This window comes from Pseudorasbora parva, chromosome 5 (genome assembly GCF_024679245.1).
Source record: "Pseudorasbora parva isolate DD20220531a chromosome 5, ASM2467924v1, whole genome shotgun sequence".
NCBI lineage: Eukaryota > Metazoa > Chordata > Actinopteri > Cypriniformes > Gobionidae > Pseudorasbora > Pseudorasbora parva.
The window spans coordinates 43,206,543-43,221,576 of record NC_090176.1 but is presented as its reverse complement, the minus strand read 5'-3'; the positions used below and the strand labels follow the sequence as shown (position 1 = coordinate 43,221,576).

Genomic DNA, 15,034 nt, shown 5'->3' with positions numbered 1-15,034 from the left:
ATTAACTTCCTGTTGTCTGACCTCAGAATCTCACCATTGATTGCACTTGACATGCCTGAGTGCACAGCTCTCCATCTTAAAGCTAGAGGAGGAGAATAGTTGGGGGTTGTAGCTGGGAGCACGTTTCATTCCCTCGAACATGAAAACAAGGGTTTCCTCAGCCGACAATCTCACCTTTACCCTCAGGCATACATCTGACGTGACCACAAGTCGACACTTTTCATATCACATTTACTTTAATGCAGTAATCACCTGACCTTTAAGAGGTAGATTGTGAGTAGAAAGAGAGATAGTGAGAAATAGAGACAGGTTAAAAGCATGCAGATGTGTTGGGAATGAATTGAGGGTACAAAATGTTCGAGAACAGATAACTACTAAGAATTTGCAATTAAATTAACACATAAATCTGTCAAAGATCTGCCAGCATCACGCTCAGCTTCCACATTCTGCATGCTAATATAGTGCATTTGCAATAAAGGTTCTCACGCTGTTTTAAACCTCTCAGTGTGTCATATCTTAATTTGCAATTGCTCTCCTACAAAGTGAAACTTAGTTTTTTGTGTTTTACAAGGATAATTTCATGCTCGGGTAAACTATCATAGAACAATCAAATGTTTGCTCAAGAAACAAAGGCTTTTGACCCCTTTTAAATGGTCCACTTCAGTCTATATTTCTTTGTACTGGAGTGCTGTAATGATGTTTTCTGGAAATTGCTACACAACACGTGATGTATCAGGGTCAAAGCACTTTTTATGTTTGCTGTTTGGTATCAATATCCATTTTCCAGAAAGACCTTCAGAAAATGTCTGAGAAATGTTTGCACTTGTCGCACTGTAGAACCGCTTCGTAAATTTCAAAAGGCCAATTTCATAAAGTCACGGAGTTCCACTGATCAGTCACTTTAATAACGTTTTATAGTTCTTGGGCTACTGCTTTGATCTGTGATTTGCTTCAAGATAAATGCATTTATGGCTTTTCTATTATACCAAGCATGTGTACAGTAGAGTTTAGTAATTCATTCTTTTAACTTTAGTGGTAAATGATATGTTGTCTTGATTACATTGTCTTGTTGATTTGAAATACATTGTCTGTTTTATTTAGTTCATTGATGTGATTTAAAGGGTACATAACACATAAGGATACAGTTTTTGCCAATATCATGTGCATCTTGAGTACCTATATAGTAGTATTGCATTATTCATATCTCTGAAGAGTCTTGAATTTATCATATTTATGAATATGATTTTTAGTAGAGCTAAAAATACACAAGTGCATAACATCATAGCATTATCCCTGGATACTTTCAGTTCACTAGGTTTGTGTGGTTTACATTATATGCAGATTGCCAACATAGACATTTGATGCAGTTTCACTCACCTGCAGTTTTGACTCATGACCAGGAACAAACAAACACTTGCAGAACTCCATTGTTGCTCTGGAACAACAAACTGCATCCACTGTTTCCTTAAAGGGGGGGTGAAACACTCCGTTTCAGTCAATCTCATGTCAATCTTGAGTACCTATAGAGTAGTATTGCATCCTTCATATCTCCGAAAAGTCTTTAGTTTTATTATATTAATAAAATAATTATAGGCTGTACCGAGTCTTTCCGGAAAAAACCGAGCGCCTGGAGGCGTATCGTGTGGGCGGAGCTAAAGAATGACAAATGCGCAAAGCAGTGACGTCCTCAAGCGTGGAGAAACCCTTGCTAACGATCTCAGCTAATAGATATGATCCAGAATCTAATTCGGAGGCTGAAATAAAAACAGCAGCAGCAGGACGTCCGTCTCTGAGGTATGTACTGTATTTAGTGGCCTGTCAACATTTGTGTGTCTTTACTCGCAGTTTATGAAGACATGATTCAGTTTATGGACTATTTTATGCGACTAAACCGTAGCAGTCGCAAGCAAAGCGGTTTTGCACGTCAGACTAGTGTAACGTTATACATAGAACAGCAATGAAGTCCGTTAGCGCATCTGAATGACGAAGCATGCGATCGTGTCGTTTACTGATGTTTACTCACGCGACGGTAAGCAACAGCACAGACATTTGAAGCAGTTTTACTCAACGGCTGCTTCCAAAGCAGGACCGAACCTTTATCGCTGGGACCGCTCCGTCAAAAACAAACTTCTTGGAGTGTGGAGATCCACTTCGCGATGCGACTGAAGCGATGTTGTGAAGCTTCCCGTCATTTCTGCGTTCAAATCGGTTTAAATGCAGCGCTGCCTTCCCGGAATGCTGTGCTGAAGCGTTGAAGTCGCTTAATGTCAAAGTGGAGGAATGAAGTGGAGCGGGGCGCGGACTATAACCGACATTAGTGTTCACAGACGACTGAATCTGCAGCTTGAGAGCAGTATTTATGGGCGTGCATTTCCTCTCTCGCTCTAGTCACACGCGCGCGCACCCTACCGGGAGAAGAGCCCGTACGGCCCATACAAGGACCTTCCGGTCTATTAACGTCAAGCTGAGCCATACTCGAAAAAAACTCTCCGAAACTTGTGAGAAACCGGAAGGAGTATTTTGAACACAGAAATACTCTATCAAACGTCCAACATTAGTTTTTGAAACTTTGTCTATGTTTAGGATGGGAATCCAAGTCTTTAACAGTGTAAAAAGCTCAGTATGCATGAAACAGCATTTTAACACTGGGTTATTTGGGAAGTTGAAAAAGGTTATCTTTCCCTCACAACCAAAAATACACTTCTTTAGTGACATTGTTCATTTTGTGGTCTAAAAAAAAATGACAGCACTGCCGATGGATACTGTAACCCGAACAAAGGTTTTTTTTTTTATATTTTGTTCTGTTTTTCTGAATTAATGAGATCCCTCAAAATCCTGGCAAGAGCTCTATTTTAGGTGGATTGCATGTAAGTAAACATGTCCCGCCTTTCAAATTTAACCCAGTTTTATTTTACTTTGGGTTTGAGACATTGGGAAATACTGCTGTCTTTAAGTAATATAAATGGAATTGTTTTTAGTGCGTCAACTTTGCGCAGAGACCTCAAGACAGCAGAAAAGAACATTCTGATCTGCTTGACATTGCTATTGCATTCCATGGGGATCCAGTATTTTCAAAAATTGCCTGATTGTCTCGTGTCAGCACGTAGCCAGCCTGAATGCATGTCAGATGCATCATCTTAACACCATCACATGATAACGTGCATCAATAGTACGAGTGTGAAATCGTGTGGAATCTATACGTTGTGGAATGTATACTTTGGTTCGTACGTATAATATGCCACAAAGTGCGTATCATAAACACGCGAAAAACCGTGTACCATATGCACGCCAAAACTCATTTTGGCGTATACATTCCACAAGATTACGCACACATACTATTTATGCGCATTTTCATGAGATCGGGCTCGCAAAGCATACCATATCGGTTAAACTGATCCTGGAGAAACACTATATTCTTGAGGTGTCTGCACAAAATTGATGCACTAAAAACAATACCATTTAAATTTCTTTTTAAGACAGCAGCAATGTTCAAACCCAAAGTAAAATAAAACCGGATTAAACTTGAAAGGCGGGACATGTTTAGGCTACTTCCATGCAATCAAGCGAAAAGCAGGATTTTGAGGGATCTCATTAATTCAGAAAAACAGAACACATTTTTTCCCAAGAAATAATCATGTCATTAATTCAGAAAAACAGAGCAAAAAATGTGTATTCATTAAAAATTCTCGCATAATTCTGAGATCATTAAGTCATTAATTCAGAAAAACAGAGCAAAACAATTTTATTCATGAAAAATTATCTTGTAATTCTGAGATAATTAACTCGTTAATTCGGAAAAAGTTAAAAATTCGATTTTTTTTTTCTTTTTTTTCTCAAGTGACTGCAATACGCTTCTGTAGAAACAGAGTTGAGGGCACCATAAGCATTTTAAAAATATAACCCTATATAACAACAAACTGACAAAACGAGGGAGAAACGCAGAACAGTATTTAAAAGGTCTAAGGATATTTTCAATACATTTAAATGGTTAGTTCACCCAAAAATGAGTCATTTTTTGAGTCAGAATAAGAGATTCATATCACTAGTGGTATTTTGTAGGTTTTTTACAAAAGATGTTTAAAATTGTAAATCTTTTTATACCTAATTGCTGGCAGTTTTACAAAAATATATCTGTGCAGTAGAATAGATCATTCCCTGGAGTCTGCAATTCCACATTGGCCTAAAGTTATTTTTAAATATTTTAAAGCTATAAAGCTTTGTTTGAATTACACTAACTATGATTGTATAAACACCAATATTCTTATTTCTTATGTTCGAAATACTAACTTACTGCTTTTTTTCTGTATAAAGCATGTGTACCTTACAAAAAATACATATCTGTACGCATGTACAGTAATGCCATGATGACCTACTATATTTGTCCTGATAGGTAGTATACTTGAGAGGACATTGCATTGAATAATATATCTTACAATGCGATGCGTTGGATATTCCAGAAAGAATATCAGCAGTCATTTTCATACTATTTTTCCCCCTCAATGCTTATTGTGTGGAATAATGCCTACTTATGCTCTTACGGACTATTTTTAAAAAGCAGTATACGGTGCATTTGTGCAGTATGTAAGCTGGCACTCCATGTGTTTGCACAGAATGCAAATTCACAGGAGTGTTGGAGATGGCACTGGAGGAAACTACAGGACCCTGGCTGGTTGATTATTTGACCGCTTAACCAACAGATGTTATGTGAACAGCCGCGAAACTGAGCATTACAGTCGGTTTACTTCCTCCAAACCCCAAAGCACGGACCGCACCACATCTAGAAATCCTGCCTGCAAATACAGGTCACCAAAACCACTGCAGCTTCAAAAAAAAACTTCTCACTGGCCTCATTTCTACCGCAAAGTAGAGCAAAGCTCAAGCTTAAGTAATAGCTATGAGTTAGAGAAATAGATTCACAACATTGAAAGAAAGTGATTAACATCAGGGATTTCCACTTACAGTTTTCCTTTCTCAGAGTACAATAGATTGCTGAGAAAGTGTTAAGGAATGGAAGAGAGCTGGATGGCCCGAGATCAGGGGAAGTTAGAGGAAGTTTATCTGCAGGGATTAGAGTGTGCAGCTGCCCACAGAGATTAATGAGACAGTGTCAGGAGGATTACTGGACAGGGCCCGAAACATACTTGACGTGTGCAGCCTTAATACTCGCATACGTGTTTTGGTTATTTCATCCTAAAATGAAAAGAAAGAAATTGAAAATTTAATTTTGCTTAAAGAACATCACACACTATTCTCAAACGCATGTACGTGAGCACAGCGATGGATATTTCATGCTCAGCATGCTCTCAAATGCACAGCTGACTCAATTGGTATCTTTATGTTTCTTTATCCTCTATCATCCAGCCCAGGAAGCCTGCAGCTGTGGCATTAGTGCAGACTAACTAGAAATGCAGTTTTTGCAATTTTCAGATTAAAAAGATCACCGTTTCCCGGAGCGCATTATTCCTCTTTTGCAGCTATCCATTACACTGGCCATTTAATTGTAGTTCTTAAGAGGCCGCGACTCGGGTGGGGGGCTTTATGTAATTTCTTCACTCTCGCAGACACACAATAGCTGGTTAGGCGTCTGCTGCCCCTCCTAGCTGCTTGTGCCCCCTGGGCCGACTGTCTTCCTCCCATCCATGTTGGTTGTGTAAGTTCCGTGGGCATGAGGTATGTGAGTCGGGTCTCTCTGGAAAGGCAACAGATGGGCACAGGAGGTCAGTCCATAGCTCTGTGCCCGCTCCACAAGTGGGGAAGCTTGGCTTGAGTGTACTGAGGGGAGGAGTCAGAGCTCAGGGAGAAGAGAACATTCAGCCACCCGTGTAGCCCACACAAGCGCTCCAGACATCCGCACTCACACACGTTTCCGTTTCTCTACCTTGGTGGCTTTAGGATGTAAACTCTCCCCACCTGGTGTTCAAAAAGCTCTGTGTGGGGTGATGTTGAATACACAAGGTGAGTCATCGACAATCCTGGTTCGAATTAAACACTTTCCATGCTTCTAAACCTTGTCCTTTTGCTCTCCTGCAGGTATGAAGACCCCCTTGAGCCCCACCCAGCTCATAGAAAATGGACAGCTGCGCTTCGCCATCCCAGGCTGCATGGAGGTAAAGGAGCCTAACAATGCCAACACAGACATGCAGCAGGAGAAGAAGAAGCTGCTCTACTCGCTTTGTGAAGTCTGCAACATCCAGCTGCACTCCGCCACACAGGCCCAGGTCCACTACAATGGCAAATCTCACCTCAAGAGAGTCAAACAATTGAATAAAGGAGATCTGCCCACGGCAGGCGTCAGCTCGGCTCCCACTTCTCTACACTCTCTCAGCAGCAGTGGCAGCCAAGGTAAGACCTCCTTAACCCAGGGGAGAGAATCCTCTGATGCTTTCCTCCATGCAGGCGTAAACAGCTCTGATGTTAATGCGCCCTGAGATAGCATTTGACTCAGAGGGCCCAGCTTGTCATTTCCTGTGACATTTTTAAAGAGGTCCTTTTTATTAAAGCCATGTTCTTCACATAGAAATGAATATTCTGTCATCATTTACATTTTTTTTGTCAAACACAAAAGAACCCAATTTTGCGTCTTGTCAAGCTCCAAAATTACAAAAAGATTTAATAAAAGTACCACAAAAATTGTCTATATCGACATAATCACTCTTATTTCCAGACTTTTGAAGTCATATGGTTCCTTTGTGTAAGGAACAGAATAAAATAACTTAAATCATTATTCACTGAAAATGAACCAATTTTGAGTTAGATCTTTTCAATGAATCAGTTTATCCAGTTCACAGAGTAATCACAGATTCTCGTTGAACTCGTTGGCATAACTACCATTGTACGATGCATTGTGTTGGAGAAATCAATTAGCAAGTCCCAAATGTTTCCTGAAATCGCAACACTATAGAATTGTTGATGTCAGACAGATGCTGGATTAAAAGCTTCTGCTAATAAATTGCTTTGAGATCAAATTTAATGTCAGTTTATTGTTTTAAATAATTTAAAGGTCCCATGGTATGGATTTTTATTATTATTTTATAATGTTTCCTGAGGTGCACTTATATTGTTAGTATGGTTTTTACATCAAAAAATCTAATAATTCAGAAATAAAAGGCATTTTTTTCTATACTGACATTAGCCCTCTGGCTTGAATGCTCTGTTTCAAGAGGCGTGTCTGCTGTGAGACGTCAGTGAAAACACCCACTGTTGTGATTGGTTGACATCTTTGCATTTGAAAAAAGATTATGTGTGCGGAGGGGGCGTGGTTTAGTAAGGTGCTAGCAGCAGCAGCTGCAGCACTGTCAGTCCAAAGAGAGACGGAGAGCTGGGGAAAGATTGCTGAGAAACTGTTATTGTACCGAGTTGCTGAGAGTGCAAGTTTATTTTGTTTGTATCTAAGAGCTCTGAATAAACACGAGTGAACTTTGCAACATTATTTCTCTCACAAAATGCTTTTACCACAGCTAACAACAAATGACATTGACATACAGTAAGAGCTTCTGTTGTGCAGCTTAACAGCGTCATTATAATGGCAGTTTGGACATGTGCGCACTGCAGACCGACTAATCCGAACATTATATGTAGTTGAATCATTTAGATAACATATTTGTTTCATGCTACTAACAGAAACGACATGAAGTTGATCGATTTAGTCAATGGCTTGATTCACTCAAGCATTCAAGACGGCCAGCGGCGGGACTGACAGTATTAAACAATTTAGAAAGTAAGTCTGTGTGAACTTAAAGATAAGCTACACATCAGAAATCACTGATCCCAGATCAGGCATTAATGAACACTGTTACTCACAGCTCACTGCTTGTGCTGACATCGGGACTGATAAACTGAATCCATTCTCTACTAATTCTCTGGGCGGGCAAAGCAGAGGAAGAGGCGGAAACTTTTCCTGGTATGACGTCATAACAGGAGAATTCAAGATCGGCTCGTCTGAGTTCTCAATGCAGAGAAAGAGCTCGGTTTACACCCATCCAAATTTCTAGCCATTTAGGGACAATATTCAGGCTAGGTGAACTCATGTTAATGTCGAAAAACGTTAATGTTTTTAAAATGAAAATTTCATGCCATGGGACCTTTAAGTCATAATAACAAGAAACTATGCTTATGAACACAAGTCGAGAGCTTTTGTTCCAACCACGCAAGTTTGCGATGCTCTTTGCGAATGTTCAATCTTCAATCTCAAGTTCAAATTTACTGACTCACTGAATGAATAACGTTTTTGGTCTGTTGATCACGCAAAAGTATTGTATGACATCAGAAGATTTGTGACAGCTCACAAGTTCTGATTTCAGTAAGCTTTTATGATGTTTTTTTGTGTGATTTTGCAGCCCCAGTCCTTATCATTTTCATTACGGCGAAAATAGTGGCCAGGATACTATTTTTATTTTACAAAAAAAAAAGTCCTTACAGGTTTGGGACAGCAATAAATGACGACGATGATGATGATGATGATGTTGATGATGATGATGATGATGATGACAACCTTTAATTTCTGAGTGAACTATTAGTTCAATTTATTTTCAAAAGCAAGCTACCATTTAGTACAGCAAGAAGCACAATTATTCCTGGCACAATCTCCCCAGAGAAACTTGCTCAGGGCAACACCGGTGACACGGCCATCTTTTGTGGGGCTTGAATCATCAACCATACACTTTCAGTTTCTGAATTTTAGACAATACAGAGACCACTCACACCACTTTGGAAAACAAGCTTTGCTCTGAGTTCTTGTGCTTCAGTTGTTTGAAATGGCAAGAGTGTGCATGAAATCCAGTGCCAGCAATGTTTTTATTGTTAAAGGGCCTGAAATTGATTTTCATGGGCACATATTTTTTGATTTTGTTCATTCAAAAATGCACAGTTTATCTATTTGTCAAACACTGAACATTAATTGCATTGGTATCTATAACATAATTTAAAACCAGACTATTTAAACCTTACTATTTCAACATGATCGACAGCTTATGTGCACCAGGATGCCAGAACAAGTGGGAGAAAGCAAATGGGAAATAATTTTCTCATAGTAAGTTATTGAATGCCGTAAATGTAAATTCTTAACATTACTTTTGCCTCATGTAAATAATGCCAATACTTAATCGTGAATAACATAAGTGTTTTTATGTATAACTTTAAGAAAGGCTATTTGAAACTAAATTAAGGATCAATAAATAAATACTGAAGAAAAAAAAAGAATTGATTATGACTGATTTTATTTTACATACACAACACGGACCTGTGGATGCAGCGGCGCGCTGTTTTGGTTCGTGTTAACCTAACATAACGTTAATGTATTCACATTTCTATATCATGTAAAACCAGAGCATGATGCAGTTCAGTCTGTCTGCTATTCTATCTGTTATTGTTACTCCTGATCGCTGGCTTCCGTGAATATTTAATTTAAACATAGATTTAAGCTTCAACTAAGTTTAAGTGCAACGCAAAATTATCAACGTTGTAGCACTGGCACAGCCCTAGACCACCGTCGTGGTAAAAAAAAAAAAAAAACTGCCACCGTCACAGCCCTAGATATGTTCCATATGATCTATTAAGTTTTTTTATGTACAAGTCTATGTCTTTTGAATTAAAGTGCGCAGTGAACTCCGTTGCCGTGAATGCTGGCGCCAGCTGTTCTTGCCTGCCAAAATGGCGTTGTAAACAGAATGGGTCACGTGACCTCTGGAGCTCTATTGAATTCAATAGATTCAAATAATTGAAAAATCTAAACAGTTCTGGTGTTACCTATAGAAATCATTAAAATATACAAAAATACCTAAATAATACATCACACACGCGCACACACACACACTGCTGAACATTTTAAATAATTGGCCATTATGACTGGCTATGCTAGACAAATTCCTGCATTCATTGGGGAATTGTTTGGTACCTTTCTGTAGCATAATTTCTGACTGTGGAAAAGGTGGAAAAGGAGCAGTACTGAGGCTTGTGCATAATTTTTGTAACCTCTTGGGAGTCTCTGACAAATAATGGCATTTTTTCCCCCTGAAGTATGCTTTTCACATAGACTTTCAAGGGATAATGTGTGTCTTTAACAGGACTGTGGTGGTGCTGGCATGTGTAACTGGTGTGAATGGCAGCAACTGCTCTTGACCAGTAAGTGACAGTTTATCAGTGTGTTCACAGTCTGGTTGGTGGGTGGGTGGAACTGTTGATACTAAAAAAAGATGATGAACCTGTATTAATGGCTCATTCAGTTTATGAGTAGGATCCAGATGCATACCAGGTTACCTCTTCATATTTAAACAAACACTCTCTTGTTTGGCATGTTACCTGGGAAACATTTTGGGTTGCATTGATGCAAGATGGGCAGAGGATCTGTGAGAAGTTAGTGCTGGACTGGCAGACGAGACTGTGGCTTCCAGTGCAGTGTCAGAGCGGTGGTGACCAAACTTTCATTAGATTGGTGGAAAAGTAGCATACAGGCTACAGACATTAGACAGACTGTGTTGGACTCCATGGGAAAACTTTTGCCTCTTTTGAAGGGGCGGCCAGAGAAAAATGGAAATTTTTATTCAGTTTGAAGAGCTTATTGTGCTATTAGAAGGTCTACTATGTCATAGCGAATTTCATGACTTTATGAATTCTGGTAAAATAATCTGTGTGCTTTCGCTTATAAAGAATCACAGATTCTTCACAGATTTTCCCACCATGCCGCTATTCTACTATTAAACATAAGAGATGTATGCTATAATTCTTGGCCACATACACAATAGGCAGTTTCGGGAGTGAAAACTACTTTTAAATCCTCTAAATGATCATCCCCTTTGTGATGGGGGATGATTATGAAATAATCATCTGTGCAACATAAATATAAATTAGAAGCATGAATTAGGCTTGGGCGGTAATACGGTAAAATGGTATACCGCGGGATCTAAAAATAGCAACGGTATCAGTTTCAATACCGTCAAACCGTCAAAAAAAACAAACAGATCAACTTACATATTGCTGATCAACAATTAATTATTAAATATTTAATAAGTTGAACTAATTAAACTATTTACATATTAAATACTATTTATTTATTAAATGCCTAAATATGTGTATGCGTTGTTGTGACAGCGTGGATGAGAGAGAGAGAGAGAGAGAGAGAGAGAGAGAGAGAGAGAGAAAGAGAGAGAGAGAGAGGGGAAAAGACGGCGAGTCGGGCACTGAGTTATTCGGTCTCGAAAAAGAACACAACTTCTGCAGTTTGGAAGTATTTTGGGTTTTGACGGTAAATACAGACGAGGCAATTTGCAAATTGTGCAACAAAAAGATGACCGCGAGAGATGGAAATACCTTGAACCTAAGGGCGCATATCCGAAACCACCATCCACTCACTGCTGCGTGGATGAAAAACCGAGCGCACCCTCGGACTATGCTGTAATATTGCCGAAGCCTTTTGTCACACAGCTGGCAATGTAAGTGTGGCAGGGGAGGCGTGGTTTTGCGGGATCGGCAGAGGGAGAGAGGAGGCGGAGCCGAGCGGGGCGTAAGTGGGTTAAGTGCAAATGACTAACACCTGTCTCTGATTGCAGTAGTTGGCGTGGAGAGACGGCTTATAAGCCACAGCAGAGAGAGACGAGAGAGAGAGAGTTTGGACTGGGACTCGGAGCGCAGCCTGTCTGGAGAGTGATAGCAGTGCAGAGTGTTGAAACCTGTGTGTGAAGTTTAATGAGTTGAGGTGCCCTCGAGCACGTGTTTTGTTTGAAAGTAAAAGAGTAATAAAAGTGACGAGTCCCAGTAACGCCGACCCCGCCTTCTTCCTTACATCCTTGACCCGAACCACACTGGTGCCGAAACCCGGGAGGAAGAAGTGTGCACGCCGCCATGGAAACTCCATCCCGCCACCCACTTGCGGACCTGGTGCAATCGCTCGCGGGCCTCCACCAGGAGACTCATCAAGATCTGCGGGCCGTCAGGGAGGAGCAGCAAAAAAGATTTGAGGCGCTCCTCCAGGCCCAGCATGAGGACCGCGAGCTGTTCCGGAGCTGGATGGACCGGGAGGTTCAGGCCAGTCCCAAACCCACCAGCGACTCAGCCGCCACCATCGCGCTCTCGAAGATGGGACCGATGGACGACCCGGAGGCGTTCATCGACCTCTTCGAGAGGTCCGCCGCCGCTCGGGACTGGCCCAAGGAGGACTGGCCAATGCGGCTCCTGCCCCTGCTATCGGGAGAGGCGCAGGTAGCCGCCCACCAACTGCCAGTCAAGAACCTCCTGGTCTACGACGACCTCAAGCGCGCCATCCTGCAGCGGGTCGGCCGGACACCGGAACAGCACCGCCAGCGGTTCCGGACACTGGCGCTCGAAGAGTCCGGCCGGCCCTTCATCTTCGCGCACCAGCTCCGGGACTCGTGCCGCAAGTGGCTGATGGCCGGAGAATGCGACGCCGAGGGGATCATCGATCGCGTGGTGCTGGAGCAGTTCGTCGCGCGGCTTCCGAAGAAGACCGCGCAGTGGGTCCAGTGCCACCGCCCGGCGTCGCTGGACCAGGCCATCCAGTTGGCGGAAGACCAGATGGTGGCGTGCCACGGGGTCGGCGAGCCCTTGCCAGCGGCTTCTCTCTCTCTCTCTTCTCTCTCTCTCTCTCCTCCTAACCCCGCCCCGTCTCTCTCTAAACCTGTCCCCGCTCCCAGGTCCAGAGCTGGAGTGCCGCCCCGGCCGGCGCCGAGGTGGAGAACGGGGCCCGCGGCCGAGACAGCGGCGACTCCCCGGCCGGCGGCCCGGGGAGGAGGGAGCCTCGATCCCTTCCCGGGGTCCTTATCTCCGTCCCTCTCTCCACGCCAAGGGCTGGACCCACTTCCAGCCACTAGGGCGGCGGGGAGGCCTGGGCCGGCTTGTTGGCGCTGTGGGGACCCGGGACACTTTATTGATCGGTGTCCGATGATGGAGGTGGGGACGCTGGTCCGGGTCCCCGACGCGCCACAAGCCGCCCCCGATCAAGCTGGCCTGTACCAGATACCCGTGAGTATCAAGGGGGGTACTTATCAGGCTTTGGTGGATTCGGGGTGTAACCAAACCTCCATCCATCAAAGCCTGATTTCACCTAGGGCATTGGATAACAGCCGCATGGTTAAGGTGAGGTGTGTGCACGGGGAAGTGGTGGACTATCCGTTGGTGCCCGTGGATATCCAATTTAGGGGTCAAACGCATAGTGTTGAGGTTGCAGTTAACCCGCGCCTCCGGCATCCCATAATTCTGGGGACGAATTGGCCAGCGTTTAATAAATTATTAGGGCACTTATGTGTGGATGCCTCTTGGGGGAAGAACGGAGGTGGGAGGATAGCGCTTGCGCAGGCGGGCGAGGTGGATTCGGGACCGCCGGGGGCAGTTCCAGGGGAACCGAGCGCAATGGGTCCGCCCATCTTCTCAGAGCGCGATGACTTTCCCTTGGAACAGTCCCGGGACGAGACGCTCAAAAATGCCTTTGCTCAGGTCCGCTCCATCGACGGCCACCGCGTCCACCCTGAACAACCGCTCTCCTATCCGTACTTCTCAGTAATAAACAACCGCTTGTATCGGGTGGTCCAAGACACCCAGTCAAAGCAAGATACAACGCAATTGTTAATACCAAAAAGCCGCCGGGAAATGCTTTTCCAGACGGCTCATTCTAATCCAATGGCGGGGCATTTAGGTCAAACGGCCACATTAAACCGTCTCATGGCCCGATTCTTTTGGCCGGGCATTCACGAGAATGTACGCCGGTGGTGTGCGTCTTGTCGGGAATGTCAGTTGGTGAACCCACCGGCCACCCCAAAAGCACCGTTGTGCCCTCTCCCATTAATGCAGGCCCCCTTCGAAAGAATTGGTATGGACCTCATCGGGCCATTGGAACGGTCCGCACGGGGACATCGCTTTGCGTTGGTGCTCGTGGACTACGCAACGCGATATCCCGAAGCAGTTCCTCTCCGCACGATTTCGGCGAAAAGTGTGGCGAGCGCTCTGTTTTCATTAATCTCCCGGGTGGGAATCCCGAAAGAGATTCTCACCGATCAAGGCACGGCGTTTATGTCACGGACGATCCGCGAACTATACGAATTATTGGGCATTAAGGCGATCCGTACCAGCGTCTATCACCCACAGACAGATGGTCTGGTGGAACGTTTTAATCGCACGTTAAAAACCATGATTCGTAAGTTCGTTCACGAAGACGCCAAGAATTGGGATAAATGGCTTGAGCCTCTGTTGTTCGCTGTTCGCGAGGTCCCCCAAGCCTCCACGGGGTTTTCCCCCTTCGAGCTGCTCTATGGGCGCCAGCCGCGGGGGGTGCTGGACGTCCTTAGAGAGGCTTGGGAGGACGGGCCTTCAGCGAGTAAGAACGAAATTCAGTATGTCCTGGACCTAAGAGCAAAACTCCACACGTTGGGGCGGCTATCCATGGAGAATTTGCTCCAGGCTCAGGACAGACAGAAACAGCTCTACAACAGAGGTGCGAAGCTGCGACAATTTTCACAGGGAGATAAAGTGCTTGTATTGCTGCCCACGTCCAGCTCGAAATTGCTCGCAAAGTGGCAAGGACCCTTTGTGGTCACGCGGCGAGTCGGAGAACTCAACTATGAGGTGAGCCGGTCAGATAGGGACGGGGCACGTCAAATCTACCACCTCAACCTCTTAAAAAAATGGTCAGAGGCGGAGTCAGTGATGCTAGCGACGGTAGTGGGCGGGGAGGAGGATCTCGGGCCGGAGGCGGTCCAAAAGCCTCATTCTCTCGCTCTGGCCCCGGGGGGGGATCACCTCTCACCCTCGCAGCTCACTGACGTGAAACAGCTACAGGCCGAGTTTGCCGACGTGTTCTCGCCCCTACCGGGGCGGACTGACCTCATCCAACACCACGTTGAGACGGAGCCGGGCGTGGTGGTTCGCAGTCGGCCATATAGACTACCGGAACATAAAAAGAAGGTAGTGCAGGACGAATTAGAGGCGATGCTGGACATGGGGGTAATAGAAGAATCTAACAGTGATTGGGCGAGCCCGATAGTTTTGGTGCCCAAAACGGACGGCTCCGTGCGATTCTGTGTAGATTATC

At 43.9% G+C, this 15,034-nt stretch overlaps 1 protein-coding gene across 6 annotated transcripts in view; it reads left to right on the top strand.

The window, feature by feature from the left end:
* znf385b (zinc finger protein 385B) overlaps positions 1-15,034 on the top strand; it is a 206,337-nt gene that overhangs the window by 41,036 nt on the left and 150,267 nt on the right. For 4 of the 6 annotated variants that reach the window (XM_067444430.1, XM_067444429.1, XM_067444432.1 and 1 more), the window contains one exon: positions 6,031-6,342. In XM_067444430.1, the coding sequence (XP_067300531.1) occupies positions 6,033-6,342 (310 nt within the window). In that variant the 5' untranslated portion in view covers positions 6,031-6,032. Of the gene's footprint in view, positions 1-5,811; positions 5,956-6,030; positions 6,343-15,034 lie in introns of those variants that run through there. The other 2 variants (XM_067444431.1, XM_067444435.1) reach the window with 2 other exon arrangements.